Below are 14807 nucleotides of genomic sequence, written 5' to 3'. Positions count from 1 at the left end.
GTTTCCCCCTCCCACAGTGAGAACTTTTGCATATTGATGTTGTAAATGGTGCAACTTGATTTATTTTTTGGCGTGTTCTATCGACTTGAAACAGTCCGACATGTTTAAGGTAGCAGTACATTTTATGTAAATTATTATTGAATAATTTTGCCTATAAAATGGTATCATTTAGAGAAACTTCTTGCCTTAATTCTTACACTGAAGATCATGAGCGCGATCATGAATTTTGACATTGTACAGTCCAAAAGTGGCCGTTTGTAGCTATATACACTGTATATATATTTTTTGGAAATTAAGGGGGGGGGGGCGCACCAGGCGCATTTGCTAGCAATTTAATACTGGCAGCAACATCAGGAGAATGACATAACGATTAAATGCAAGCGAGCAAAGCGAGCGAGCTTGAAAATTTTGACATTTTACAGTCCCAAAACTGCCGTTTGTAGCTACATTTTTTCGCTTTGAAAATTAAGGGGGGGGGGGGGCACCGGGCGCAACTGCTGGCAATTACCCGGCAGCAACACTGATCAGGAGAATATTATAGCGATTAAATGCGAGCGAGCGAAGCAAGCGAGCTTGAAAATGTTGACATTGTACACTCCCAAAACGGCAGTTTGTAGCTATATTTTTTTCGCTTAGGAAATTAAGGGGGGGGGGGGGTGGGGGCGCACCGGGCGCAACTGCTGACAATTGTTGGCAGCAACATCAGGAGAATGACATAACGATTAAATGCGAGCGAGCTTAAACATTTTGACATTTCACAGTCCCAAAACTGCCGTTTGTAGCTATATCTTTTTCGCTTTGAAAAATAAGGGGAGGGGGCGCACCGGGCGCAACTGCTGGTAATTACCCGGCAGCAACATCAGGAGAATGGCATGACGATTAAATGCGAGCGAGCGAAGCGAGCGAGCTTGAAAATTTTGACATTTTACAGTCCAAAAACTGCCGTTTGTAGCTGTACTTTTTTCGCTTACGAAATTAAGGGGGTGGGGAGCACCGGGCGCAACTGCTGGCAATTACCCGGCAGAAACATCAGGAGAATAACTGGCATAACGATTAAATGCGAGCAGGGAGGTGTTTCTCTTCCCACCTCCCTGATGCGAGCGAGCTTGAAAATTTTGACATCTTACAGTCCAAAAACTGCCGTTTGTAGCTATATTTTTTCGCTTTGAAAAATAAGGGGGCGCACCGGTCGCAACTGCTGGCAATTACCCGGCAGCAACATCAGGAGAGTGGCATGACGATTCAATGCGAGCGAGCGAAGCGAGCGAGCTTGAACATTTTGACATTTTACAGTCCAAAAACTGTCGTTTGAAGCTGTACTTTTTTCGCTTTGGAAATTAAGGGATGGGGGCGCACCGGGCGCAACTGCTGGCAATTACTGGCAGCAACAAATATCTCGTAAACACATTTATGATGTAATCTGGGGAAATTTCAATCCCAGAAGTGTATACTATTTTTTTAGGGGTGGGGGGATCCTCCGTTAATTGAAAGTATCTAGATATCTCCTCCCACCCAAGGAACATTCGCATTTCTTTAAATTGAAGTAACAGACCTGGTGCACACTTTGGATGTGTATTAAGTAGAAATGATTGAACGGGGAGGGTATGGGAGGGGTTAGGCCTATCCCTATTTTACGCGAGGGAGATTTTGTATTTTCAGAATTGAAATTCAGCCATCTTTGGGTGAAATATTTAGACAGTCTTCTATCAAAAAAGTAAGAACATTTCCACATCTCGGGAGTTACGAGGAGGAGCAAAATGATCTGTTTGTCCCCAATACCTTTATGGGGGAACCATCACCCTCCCCCTCCATCGACGCCTCTGCATATGAGGGAGCTTTTGTAAGTGAAAGATCTGCTGCACACTCTTCGATAAATATAAGGAAATAAAACGTCAATCTCAAAAGTGTATATACAAAGTCTATCGAAAGGGACCCAGTAGCTTTTGCATATTCATGATTGCAATTCAGCGATCCGGTGCATAATTCTGGCGGTAGTTGTCCAATTTTCCATAAAGAAAGTTCGAGATTTGTCCTCACCTCGGGAATTGCTTTGGGGACAAAATGATTTGTCTCCCCCAACTTCATCCACTGCACACGATTGAACTTTTAAGGCGCTCGGTTTGCGCTTTGTTTTTTTCGGGGGGGGGGGATATAATGGTGTCTTGGCGGAATAACGAAGAACGGTTTCCACAGAAGTCGAGTTGTAGTGGCAAGGTATAGTGACAGCTCTTCATGTAACCCGGGATAACTTGTGACATGCGACAACTAACACACTAGTTTTCCTCTGATCAAAACACTATTGAGAACAAATTGCTGGATAAAGGTGAATATAGTTTTATTCACTAATCTTGAATAAATTTATTCTGCGAGATCAGTTTTGTACATTATGTGTTAAAAACCTTAACTTAAAACAGTAACAAAGCAAACAAGGTTAAACAAACAAGCACAGTTTTTTCTCCGCATGTATCTCTATGACAATCTTTGTGGACTCTAATAACATAATTATGTTCCGTAATTCCAATCGACCATATAGAATATTATCTTTTATGTCTAACCCCAATCCTTTGGAGAGTAAACAATAAACATTATCAGAAACGCAAGGTTATATAAGGACCGTATAGGCGGAGATTGAAAACTTGAAAGTTCATCTCGTATTGAAGGAAATATTACCTTTTATCTTCAGTTACCTCACAAGAATAGATTAAGCAAACCGTACTTTTATTGAAGACAACCCAACGTTTACTAACTATAAATCTCGCAACATAGGCCTACATATCAGAGCACTTCTGAATCTCAGGTCTATCAGATGTTAACATACTGTAGCCTTTGAAAGTTCAAACATCATTGGGCATAATCATGATGCCGACAATTTGAATAATTTCCTGAGATCTTTTCTTAAAGATTCTTTTGTACATTTTATTACCATTTAAACACCATTCATATTTGCAGAAATCAAAATGAGTTCAGCCCTTCCTTTTCGTAGAGATACAGTAGTTCTATTCATTTTGCTCACCTTTTTTCCATCTCTGTCAAGTTAATGGCTTCATATCTGGCCCCTACTAAGCACAATGACATGATAAGCAACGTTATTTTCGAACAACATTACAGGCTCATAAATACAGTTGTAAAATTCATTCAGGATCACGGCACACTTCAGGTTTTATACATTCTTACCAATGTGTGAAAATGATTTGGTAAGGTAAAATGTCCGTTTCAGTACTCAATTCCAAGTAGACCCTATTCACTGAAAAAAAAGTGAAAATCTTTTCGTACTATTCTGGCAAACTGTTAGAATGTCTTGCCTTTTCTGTGGGATTGTTTGATTAGGGATAAAAGAATCAATTTTTCTGTTCGTGAGATGAATGTTGCATATCAATAAAATTGGCTGCGAATAAACTTGTCTTATTAATCTATTGATGTATGTTTGTTAACAGGTGAACTTTCTTGTGTTTTTTGCACATCTCCCATGAAAACAAAAAGAAATCTGGTTAATAGGTCTGAACCATTAATCTAAAGCAATGTTCATTAGATTAAAGGAGGTACTTGCATATGGCAAAATAAGGGAATCGACACCCGTTCCTTTTGTTTTTTCTGGAGGCAAACGAATTATACTAACTGAGCAAAATCACTGCCAATATGGAGAGGGTAAATGTGTTGCAATTCCTACGACTGATGAAACTCGTACAAGGCTGTTAACGAACTCGTTTGTTATCTAGATCTTTGGGTAACTCATGCGGAGCTCGTCGTGAGTCGTATCGCGCTCGACACGGTGCACTCGTTCACGCCTACGTCCATGGCCCTACAGACTGTGTTGCATCAAGGAGGTGGGAAGAGCACCTCCCTGGTTGCATGCAGCTGGTTGCTATCTGGTTGTGTGGCTACTATAGTACATGTAGTTCAACATCCGAAGCATGCATGACGGTCGATATTGCTCTACATGCATTGGCGTGCGAGAGAAGTACGCGAGCGCTGCTAGCACTGTTCAGCAGTATGCTCTCGTCACGAGGCGAGCGTGCGAACGTCATGGCTCATGCATTACAGTATGTAGCCTATAACCTAGGTGGGGATGCAGCTGGTCTGATGCGATGAGACTACGTACAGTGGATGCGCGCGAATACACCCCCTATGATCCAGTTGTTTGTCGTTGTTTTCTTTTTTTTTTGAATCGGTGGCAGTCTTCTTATACGGAAAAAAAACTGCCACCGATCGTGGCGCCTAGCGGACGCGGTAGATGCGTTCACTGTTCGTAGTCTCGCCGCATCAGATGTATCGCTTGGCAAAATCAATTATCTCGCTGCATCTAACGTTTAGCTTAACAGCAAATTACAAAGACAATTACTGCATTCTCCGCCTAGATTATAGGCTATGCAATAATCCATCATGCTGAAATCAATATCACCACATTTCTTTTTGTTTGTTTTTTGTTCCTACATCATTTTCTTGGGAGAATTTCAGGGGGGGGGGGTATTTGTACAGGCCATCCCCCTCCTTCAAAAGTGGGGGGGGGGATATATCCCCCATCCACCCCCCCCCCCCGGATTTACGCCCATGCCTCAACCACAGCAAAACCCTGAATATCACTCCCATCATAGTCACTCTCAGCTCATAAAACACATCAGCAAACGATACAGACATCACAGACCTAACTAACTAGCTCTAAAGATAGTTGTAACTACGCTACGTTTGACACTAGTTGTACACAAAAATGAGACAGAGGTGGAAAACTAGTAATGAATACACGAAGATCATCAACGATGGCATTCTACCGTAGAGAAAATACACAGAACATCTTGCACCGCAAAAAAAAATCGAAGTAAAAAACTACGATGAGGAAAACTAGGGTGAAAACACGATGCTTGGAAGATGAACGATGAAGACACTTTACGGTAAAAATGCTTACACGGAAACAAACGAGTGGGTAGCGCGCAAACTACGATGTTCTCGCACACACGTAGATAAGCTACAACGTGTTCAATCAAAAAACTCAACAAACACTAGGACAAAAACTCACCTCTAAATTGTTGCATATGCAAAATATGGGGCGGAGATTACTCGGATCAACAAGGCGGCCAATCAGCGTCCTTCTTATATCCCTTACTCGGCAGAGACTGACAAAATGCCATTCCGTACACGAAATCCTTTCTGTGTAACACGAAATCCGTTTCGCATGGTACGAAATCCATTTGATATGGAACGAAATGCATTCCGTGTGCAACGAAATCCACTTCGTGTGCAACTCAATCCATTTCGTATGGTACCTTACAGGGAAATGACTTTTGTTGTTCAATTCCGTGCACAAAAAGGGAGTGTAGTTCAGTTCTGTTAGACCCTCTACACGAAATGCAGTTTGTAGAACCATTCCGTGCACGAAATTGTTTTGTAGTTCAATTCCGTACACGAAATGATTTTTTTTTTTTGGAACAAAATAAGATTCTGTTACGAAATTATATTTGCCATGTCATTCTGTCACAAAATGAAAAAGCACAAGTCTTTTTTGTAACAAAATGAGATTTTGTTTACACGAAATAAAATTTGTTGTTTCATTTTGTAACAAAATGGATAACTGTCTTCCTAATTTTGTAATTAAACCAGATTTCGTTACAAAATGAAATTGTTTTGTTACGAAATTGTCTGTACAAGTTCATTTTGTAACGAAATGGATTTCAGTGTATGATTTCTGTAGTTTTAAGGTAATTTCGTGTCTATTTGGACGGAATATTCAAGCGAACACTTGTGACCGTGCACCTCAAAACGAACATAAAGTCGCACACACTGATTTTGCGTGAGGACTGAAAATAAGTGAAATGAGTCACCATAGCCTAACTTGACTTTTTCATATTTTCTGAAAGAGCGGGTCTTCTTTTACATTATGCTAAAATTTGGTATCATAAAACGGGCAGGAAAGTGTGTTTTTTAGCAGTTTATCTCGAACATTTTTTGTAGAATAGTGTGATTAGGTGTGTCTTTAGAATCCCTTTTTCATTTCTGAAAAACCTTGTCCACACTCTTCACTTTCAACTCTAATGACTTTTGAAAGGATAGTGCTACTGCTTTGAAAGTTGGCATTAATTATGGACAGAATGTGTTAATGAGGCATGCTCAATTTCAGTTTAATCTAATAATCCCTTCATTGTTGTTACTCTGGTGGTTTACTTCCTGTTTTTTGTCCCATTCATCGCACAGCCAGCATGGTTTGGTAAAGATTAAGCGCTTGAATAGACACTGTACTTCAGAGCCTCTTTTCTCAGTTCACACTTTTCCTGAGTTTGTGCTTTCTTTCCAATATTTAGATAGGTTAGGAGAGTCCATTTGATTTGAGTTATACATCATTTTAAAGCTTAAAGTCTGCTCTTTCAGAATATGGTCTTAACTAAAAATTCATGTCTGGCGACTTTTTGTTTGTTTTGAGGTGCAGGGTCACACTTGGCGCCCCATAGGAGTTGGCGTCAAAGATTGTCGCCCCGTCATAATTTGTCGTCTGGCGACAATCTTTGACTCTTGTGCATTTCCCAGTTTTTTACCTCGATGGCGACAATTTATAATGGCAAAAAAATTGTTGCGACATAACTGTCAAAAATTGTCGCCCCCCCCCCCTCCCCCCCCCCCCCCCCCCGGTCGGGGTGGTTGCTCCGGTATTATGCTTTGGTGGGATGGGTATGACTGGTAAGTTATGCGTATGTGTGGGTGTGTGTGTGTGTTTGTGTGTGTGTGTGTGTGTGTGTGTTGGGGCTGCATGGTATGTGCTGCATATGATTTGTAGGTGCGTACAATAAGGGACTTGTGTATGCGTTTGCGTATAGCTGTGTGTGTGTGTGTGTGTGTGTGTGTGTGTGTTTGGAGTATAATAATGATATATGTAGAAACTGCATGTGTGGTGGTTGTATAGTGGTAGTGGTTTGTTTGTCTGTGTGTATACGTGTGCCTGTATGCGTACGTGTGTACGTGGGTATATAGTGGCGTATGTGTATATCAAAGGGTGTGTGGTGATGCGTGTTTGTGGGCGCAGTTTTGTGTCTGCATGAGTGTATATCTGAGGGGTTTGGTGTTCGTGGGCTACGTAGGCCCTACGTATGTGTGTTATGTGCGAGCGTTCGTGTGTCTACGTAAGCACGCAGGAGATAATAGGAACGAAACATTCAAGCGACACAATTCCCACAACACGCACAGCGCTCCATCACACACGCACGCACGCACACACGCACGCACAAACGGGCGCTAAATTATCATGTGCGCGCGCACATACACACTTCTTTGAAACCTCACCATGACTTTTTACATGGCATGTTTGCATGGATGTAGCCATGTAAGTTATGTGTTGGTATTTCAATGACTATGTCAAGAACGATATTACCCAGCAAAATGTGCTTCGAGGGCTGGCGACAATCTTTGCCGCCAGCCCTCATCAAAGATTGTCACCAGACGACAATGACGGGGCGACAATCTTTGTCGCAACAGTCGTTTCTTCAGCAAACAGGGAAATCAAGCATGAAAAGCACCTGCATTCCATATCTAATAGAATCCATGTAGTGTGAATGCAGTAAATAAAAGACAGTTCAGTACGAAGGGTCGAGGGAGGAAAAAGCATGTCATGGCAAATAGGCTTTTGACAGGTAACGCCCACAAACTCAAGTTGCATGCATACTAAACGATCTCGCATAATGGACGTCTTTCATCCCTTTCATGTGTCATGTAGATTATTTGTTTTGATCATGTCCCTGCCTGCTGTATCATTTTTCATGATTTATTGTACGTACCTACGGTAACTGGAAAAGGCGACCAAAGGCTGCAATGCCTTCATTATACAAAATAATTCATGGAAACTATCGACATGTATCCTTTGAAATAATGTGAAACTTTAGTAACAAATTTGATACGATGCCGCGATACGATGTCATGATAATATGATGCCGCGAAAACAGTCCATATCTCTATGCTACAAGCATTGACAAGTGTCATTCATTCCCTCGGGTGAAAAGAGATACATTTGGTTGTCCAGGGATTTACACGCCGACGTGCACAGCATTCGAACCAAGTTTTAGAGGCTGCATGTCTCATCCATATCACCACTATGCTTCTACAGGGCCTCTCTTCTACGTTCAAACTATGTACTAATCTATGGGGCGTTTGACAGTGTCAAGCCATTGTGCATCATCATCCCATACTCATTGAAATAGACATTAGTGAGCTGGTTGGTATTTACTTACTCTGGCAGTTTTGTCCCGACCAGCCGCTTTCACAGAGGTTGCTATCTGGAGAGGAACTATCGGAGCATTCTCCCGTGAATCGACTGCAGGAGGGGGGATCCTGACAGTGACACGTTTGGGAGCATCCAGGCCCGAATTTACCGGAGTAACATGCTAAGATGTGCGTAACGATATATACGCATGATACGTTGATACGTTCAATATGGGTATATCGGCCTAGGTAAAACTATTATGTCTTTGTTGATGTCAAAATCACACAAAATGTTTCATAACCTGCTGGACATGTTTATATGATATATGAAATATAATAATTCATATTATGTATCATAATATATATATATATATATATATAGATATATATATATATATATACATATATATATATATACTTCTAGATGGGTCATTTGGAAGACATTTCCATTTGTTTTATATGCAAATTTTAAAATACATGTTCAATGGCAATTTACGCAATGGAGACACGAAAATTGTCTCCTTAATGACCAGTTGTCTCCCTAATGAAGACACTTCCCCCCCAATATGTCTCCCTAAGGTGCCAACTAGGGATATATATATATATATATATATATATATATATATATACATATATATATATAATTATATATATATATATATATATATATACATACATATACATAAAAAATGTGCTAGTCGTATCAGGAAAATGATAAAGCGTTATGGATAACTCATGGTGCAAATGGGAATGGTCAACGTGATGACATTGATGATGCTAGTCAAGGTTAATAATTATTTATGGACATTTCACGTAACGTTTTACTGATCTAGTATGTTGTCAACTACCGAAAGATATAGACACATAATCTTGCACATCAGTAGCCAACTCATTTATATATTTCACTTCATTTTTAATGGACTCTTGTGTTCGTGAATTCGTAATTTTCCAACAGTTCTCGACTTACCAGTATCACACGCCAAGCCCATAACCCCGACGTCACAAGTGCAGCCGTATGGGTCAGGAAGGCAAAACATATGCGGCGAGCAAGCCAGAGGGTCATCATTAGCAGATTCTGCATAAGTACATCGGAACTCACAGCTCTCTCCAAAGCGATTTCCTCCTATAGATCTGCAAACTATAAAAAGGAGAGTATCCTTAAGGGGGGGGGGGGGGGGTTACCATCTGCAGAATGAGTGTACGTGTGTGTGTGTGTGTGTGTGTGTGTGTGACAATGGCAATGTTAACGACAATGACAACGACAATAATTACATTGTTACATATGTTATATCACATATACGTCACTCAAAGAATGGACATTGAAGAAAATCAAACTGAACATATAAAATGAGTTATTAAATATAAAAATATTAGAGAGAGAGAGAAGCGTGACAAACAAAACTGAGGCAACAATAACGCAGAGATAAAAGTAATTTCAACAAGGTTCCGTTAAGATCTTGGATTCATTAAATTAAACGTTTACATCGATCATTTATAAACTAGAAGGGCACTTTGACAGCGCAGATCGTCGCCAAACAGCTCAATTCTAACATTGATCTTGCTTTTCCATAGAGATCAGTGATTTCCTATGCTGAAAGTCGCCCAATTCCCAATACAGAGGGTTTTTTTTTTGTTTACGTCATCAAATTCCACCTGCGTGGCAATACATGGTTGGCACAGCGAAATGTTGAAAGAGTTCGCCTGAACGCGATAAGGATGAATCTAAACACAAATCCGTTTTGAAGATCGTATATTTTATTGTTACAACATGTACTGTTTCTTATCTTAGACTGCCCATTCTGTATTTTTACACAAATCCGTTTTGAAGATCCTGTAATTGATTCAAAATATATTGTTTCTTATCTTAGACTGCCAATTATGTAGAAATGTGTCATGTTGTCGCAAGGGCTTTTTACACTTGTAAAATTTTGCTTAGCCCCGGACCAACGGTGGGGCTAAGGGGGGGGGGGGGCCTTAGCCCCACCGTTGGTACGGGACTATCCTTAGCCCACTTTCTGTTTACACTCGTTTTTGCCAAAGTGGGCTAGCCCCACCGATAGTACGGTACTATCTGGCCCTGCAAAATAGCAGGGGTTAGCACCGCAATTGCGGTGCCAAGCAAGTGAGTGTAAACAGAACGAAAAAATAATCCTGGGCTAAGCGACGGAGACGAAGTCCGACCCTCACTGACCAATCAGAAACGAGGTAATCAAGTGCTGCCGGTGCGTGCGTGTACGTGTACAGTACACAGCGTAATTATGAATATTCATGTGGTTTGGAAAGTCCGGGGCTAAGAAATACGAGTGTAAAAAGGTCAGTTTTCTCCTTAGCCCCGGACAAGAGATAGTACGGGACTAATTGGCGAGTGTAAAAAGCTGAAAAAATTGGTACGGGACTAACGATAGTCCTGGGTCAGAGAAAGTCCGGGGTTAAGAAACACAAGTGTAAAAAGCCCTTTAGTTACTCAGCTCCACTCCGGAGCCTATCTTATTTAAGATAAATTCAGCCTGTCAGTTTGGATTCCAGGGAAAGGTAAGAATATTAGTTAAAAAAACAGAGATTTTTTTTTGAAAATTTTATTGCAATGTAACGATTCATATGAAACACAGACAAAAACTAATTTCAGAGAACATTTTTTTCTTTTTTTTGGTGTCGAGGAAGACTTATACTTTTAATCTGTCTTTCAAAAAATTACTGCAGACATCATATCACTGTTTTGTTAAAATACGCAGTAAGGATCTGCACAATATCTGTAGAACTCTATCTTAGTTATATATGATCTTAAACTTTAACCCTATTAAGCCCAAGCTATTTTGACCCCTCACAGGCCCAACTTTTTTATTATTTGATGTATCATTGTCATATTTGGCACATGGGTAGAGTAACTCGTACTCTACACACTGATCTCCCCTCTGTAAGGGGGGAGATCAGTGACTCTACATGACCGTACTTTTGAATTTTCTCAAGGTCACCCATGGAGGGCGCTATTTACCAAAATATAAAGAAATACATAGGAAATATGCTAAAAAATGATCCCATTATATATGTCTTATTATAGACCAATCATTTTCATATTTGCCACAAATGATAAGCAAGTGGAATGTTATTATTTGTTTGGTTGAAATTTCCCAAGGTCACCACATGGGGGCGCTATTCATATCAAAATAAAGAAATACATTATGAGACCTGAGATGAAATGTTTGGGATGGGTACATGTATAGTTATGACGTTTCATTTTTGCATAATAGTAGAATTTTGTGATTACGAATTGATAGTATGATAAACTAATTAATTTAGAGGCATAACTTGGGTGAAGGAATCAAAATAACACAAATTAAAAGGGCAATCTTTAGAAAATATTCTTGTTTTCAATTATCTCTATTATATCTATTGTTTTATGGATTTGTCACATAAAAACAAAGGAAATAATAAGAAAAACTTTCCAGTACCATAATTACTCCAAATTTTGCTCCTTCAACAAATTTCAGCTAAGAAACATCCATTTCATACACTGTAATGATGTTAAAAGAAATGGGAACAGAAAAAAGATGCAAAATCTGACTGACATGGTTGTCAGTTTATGGTTGCAATGGCAACCAGCAACATCAAATATAGCTGAATTATATATCAAAATGTTCGCAATAAGATTTTAGGGAAAGTCACCAAATTTGGTTGAAATCGGATCAAGGGCGAAGGAGTGGCAAATGAAAATCTGGTGGGGGGGGCACAATGTGCCCCCCCCCCCCCCTTGGGCATTATATGGTTAAGTAGATCGAGCAGCTGCTGGCTCTTATTACTGGTTCCCTTTTGCTACGACGGCTTATTTCGTTCGATTCAATTAAACAGTTCTTGGACAGTATTCTACCACAAACACTGCAGATAACGCGGACTTTACGTCTGGAACACAAAATCAGATTCCCTCAAACCTACTTTCGAGGCAGTTCGGTCCCATGAAGTTGTTCGGGCAGATGCAGTTACCAGTCTTGTCGTCACAAATTCCGCCATTGTAGCATTTATCACACACTCCTAGACAATGTGGTGGGCCCCACTTGCCAGCGGGACATCCTATCATGTTACATCACAGATGCAGAGGCAAAAAAAAAAAAAGAAAAAAAAAATGCAAAAAAAGAATTACACAAAATACACACAAATAAACAAACAAAACAAAACAAAACAGATGCAATAAAGCAATAAGCGACCAAGCAAAGAAAGCCATGATACTACGGACATTTCCTTGAATCAGTAGAATAGGTTTATATGGGCATTTCCGCAGTATAATAGGAGGAAATGACATTAATAAAAAGAAATATTAACAGAAATCATACAAGTCTTTCATTTCAGTAAAAATATTTGTATTTTTTTGTTAAAGGGGAAAAGATGAATATATTTTGATTTTTTGTTGTTGATATTCTAGAGGTCATGTAGAAATAAAGGGTCAGATGACCTGCGGAGTTCCTCCGTGCCAAACATGCTTTTGGGGTAGGCCTATAGTTAAAGAAAAAAATATTAGAACATTTGTCATGATTCTGTAATTAAAATGAATGGGACACTTTCCTTGCAATAACTTGCACTTTTTGTCATTAGACTTTTTTTTCATATATCATTTTTTGTAATTCACCAACTGACCCTTTAAGTAACCAAGGCAACCGTGGCATTCGTTTTATTGTAATTTATTCTTTCATGTATCATAAACCTGGGAAGAATAAACAGGTCTGACATGATTTTGACTCGAAGTGAATAGATAATGATTTAGTGATGAAAGCAACTAGGTATACGTTACCAACCCTGGAATTGCCCCATACATCCTTATCTCTGTCATTTCTATGCTCGATTCCTAGTGTCTTGTCTTTAATTAACTTTTTTTTTTGCCTCATATGCTTTGATATAAATATCATGATGGCACTGGTGCTGCAATGACTAATGTCGCGCAACCCTGTTCCATAATGAGACTGATAATGAACACCTGTTTTATGAACTAAGACTCACATAAACAATGTGTAACGTAACAAAGACTTAATGTTTCATTCAAATAGTTGTATTCAGGCTACTGTACAGTTAACACTATTGTAATGTGTGAATGGAAAGGTACCCTGCTATTTGTTTTCTTTCCAAGTGATGAAAACAGTAATTTATCGTGAAACCATTTTCCTATCACTTTTTTTTTGTTCTTCGTAATTGTTGTTGTTGGGTTTTTTTTTTTTTGTTGTGTGTGTGCGTTTGCGAGCACTTTCTGAAATTAGAATAGAATAAATGCATTTCGGAGTAATAAAATTACTTTAAATCGGCAATCTGGACATAATAATCATACAAATGATAATTATGTCTATCATGTCTAACCTCTGACAATGAGGCGAAACAGGCCACCTTTTCCAGTATTCCTCTCGTTTTCGTAGTAAACCTCGAAGACACCTCCGTCAGACGGACGAATTGGTCCCGTGAATGTGAAATCGGTCAACCCATTCTGGATAGCAATCGGCTGACCACCATTCTTGCGCCAGTTGATGACCCCTCCTTGATCCGAAGGTCCGTGTAATACGTCCATGTTGATGATCACACCAGAGTCACCAGCATTGACGGTACGAGTGAACACCCCTTCACTGGGAACGAACTTAGCTAATGACAACACGGCAAAATGCCATTAGGAATAGCTATGCCTACAAGTTTATTTACTATGAAATCATTCCCCCTGCATACCTCCTTTATTCTTGTTGGACTGATGAAAACATCATCACTTTCATGATTCTAACTACATTCAAACTTTGAAGCATTTGATATCGATATTGAAGAAGTTTGCAAGTTAGACATGTTTTCTTTTACAGGTGGAAAATATAAGGGTTGATATAGGACAATAAACTAGAAGGAAATGCCAGGATAGTTAACATGCGTGGGCACAGAATGTAATAATTGTGCTGCGGCAAGTCGACAGAAAAATCTTGCTTTGTTGTACGATATAAAAAAACGGAAGTAAGAAATAATGTTTATTTCACAGAATTGATAGCAAGAGTTATCCTGTTTTATTCATATGCTTGGATGGATGATAGATACTCATGAAATTATTCAATGTGTGACACAAATTACATTGTACGTTTCACCTGAAGTCTCTATCGTATGTTTCACAATTCAAACATCAGCAAAGGGACAACCAAACCTGTCGTTGTCGAAACAATGATAGATATATCCGCCATAATAATAATAAAGTCCGCCATAATGAATAATGATATCTAATGATCCCTTGATTTCAATATCGACCACATCATGCTTTCTTTTACATTATCAGTTTGTGATCGTTAGGGTTTTCATGCGAATTTGAAACATATCTTCCTGCTCTGAAGCACCGATTTGTGATATAGGCACCCTATTTACCAGTACACACTGTATTGGTCTTCCATTTAGTTTGCTAATATACTCCTTTTTTCTCTCTCTTTTCTCGTATAATGACATTAGTTGATGAAAGACGCATGTGACTGAAACATGCATCTAGATGTTGCTTAAGCAAATTTAAAAGGTTTTAAATATAAAAGCTCAGCTTATTAGAAAGCTGTTTCATGGTCTTTAGTCACTTCGCAATTTGTTTTGTATAAACTTTAAGTCATTACATCCCTAACAAATGTCCGTTTTGATTATCATTGAAT

At 39.3% G+C, this 14807-nt stretch overlaps 1 protein-coding gene across 1 annotated transcript in view; it reads right to left on the bottom strand.

Moving 5' to 3' along the window:
• Positions 1-14002, bottom strand: part of LOC139717491 (uncharacterized) — a 30821-nt gene extending 16819 nt beyond the window's left edge. The window contains exons 1-4 of the mRNA XM_071628997.1: positions 13513-14002; positions 12106-12240; positions 9143-9313; positions 8205-8357 (exon numbers count right to left, since the gene is read on the bottom strand). Of these exons, the coding sequence (XP_071485098.1) occupies positions 8205-8357; positions 9143-9313; positions 12106-12240; positions 13513-13717 (664 nt within the window). The 5' untranslated portion in view covers positions 13718-14002. The remainder of the gene's footprint in view (positions 1-8204; positions 8358-9142; positions 9314-12105; positions 12241-13512) is intronic.
• Positions 14003-14807: the final 805 nt, after the last annotated feature.

The sequence above is a fragment of the Diadema antillarum genome, unplaced genomic scaffold (genome assembly GCF_040938485.1).
Source record: "Diadema antillarum isolate AM-2024a unplaced genomic scaffold, OU_Dant_1.0 scf00000075, whole genome shotgun sequence".
Taxonomy (NCBI): Eukaryota; Metazoa; Echinodermata; class Echinoidea; order Diadematoida; family Diadematidae; genus Diadema; species Diadema antillarum.
This window is presented reverse-complemented; position numbering and strand designations above follow the sequence as displayed.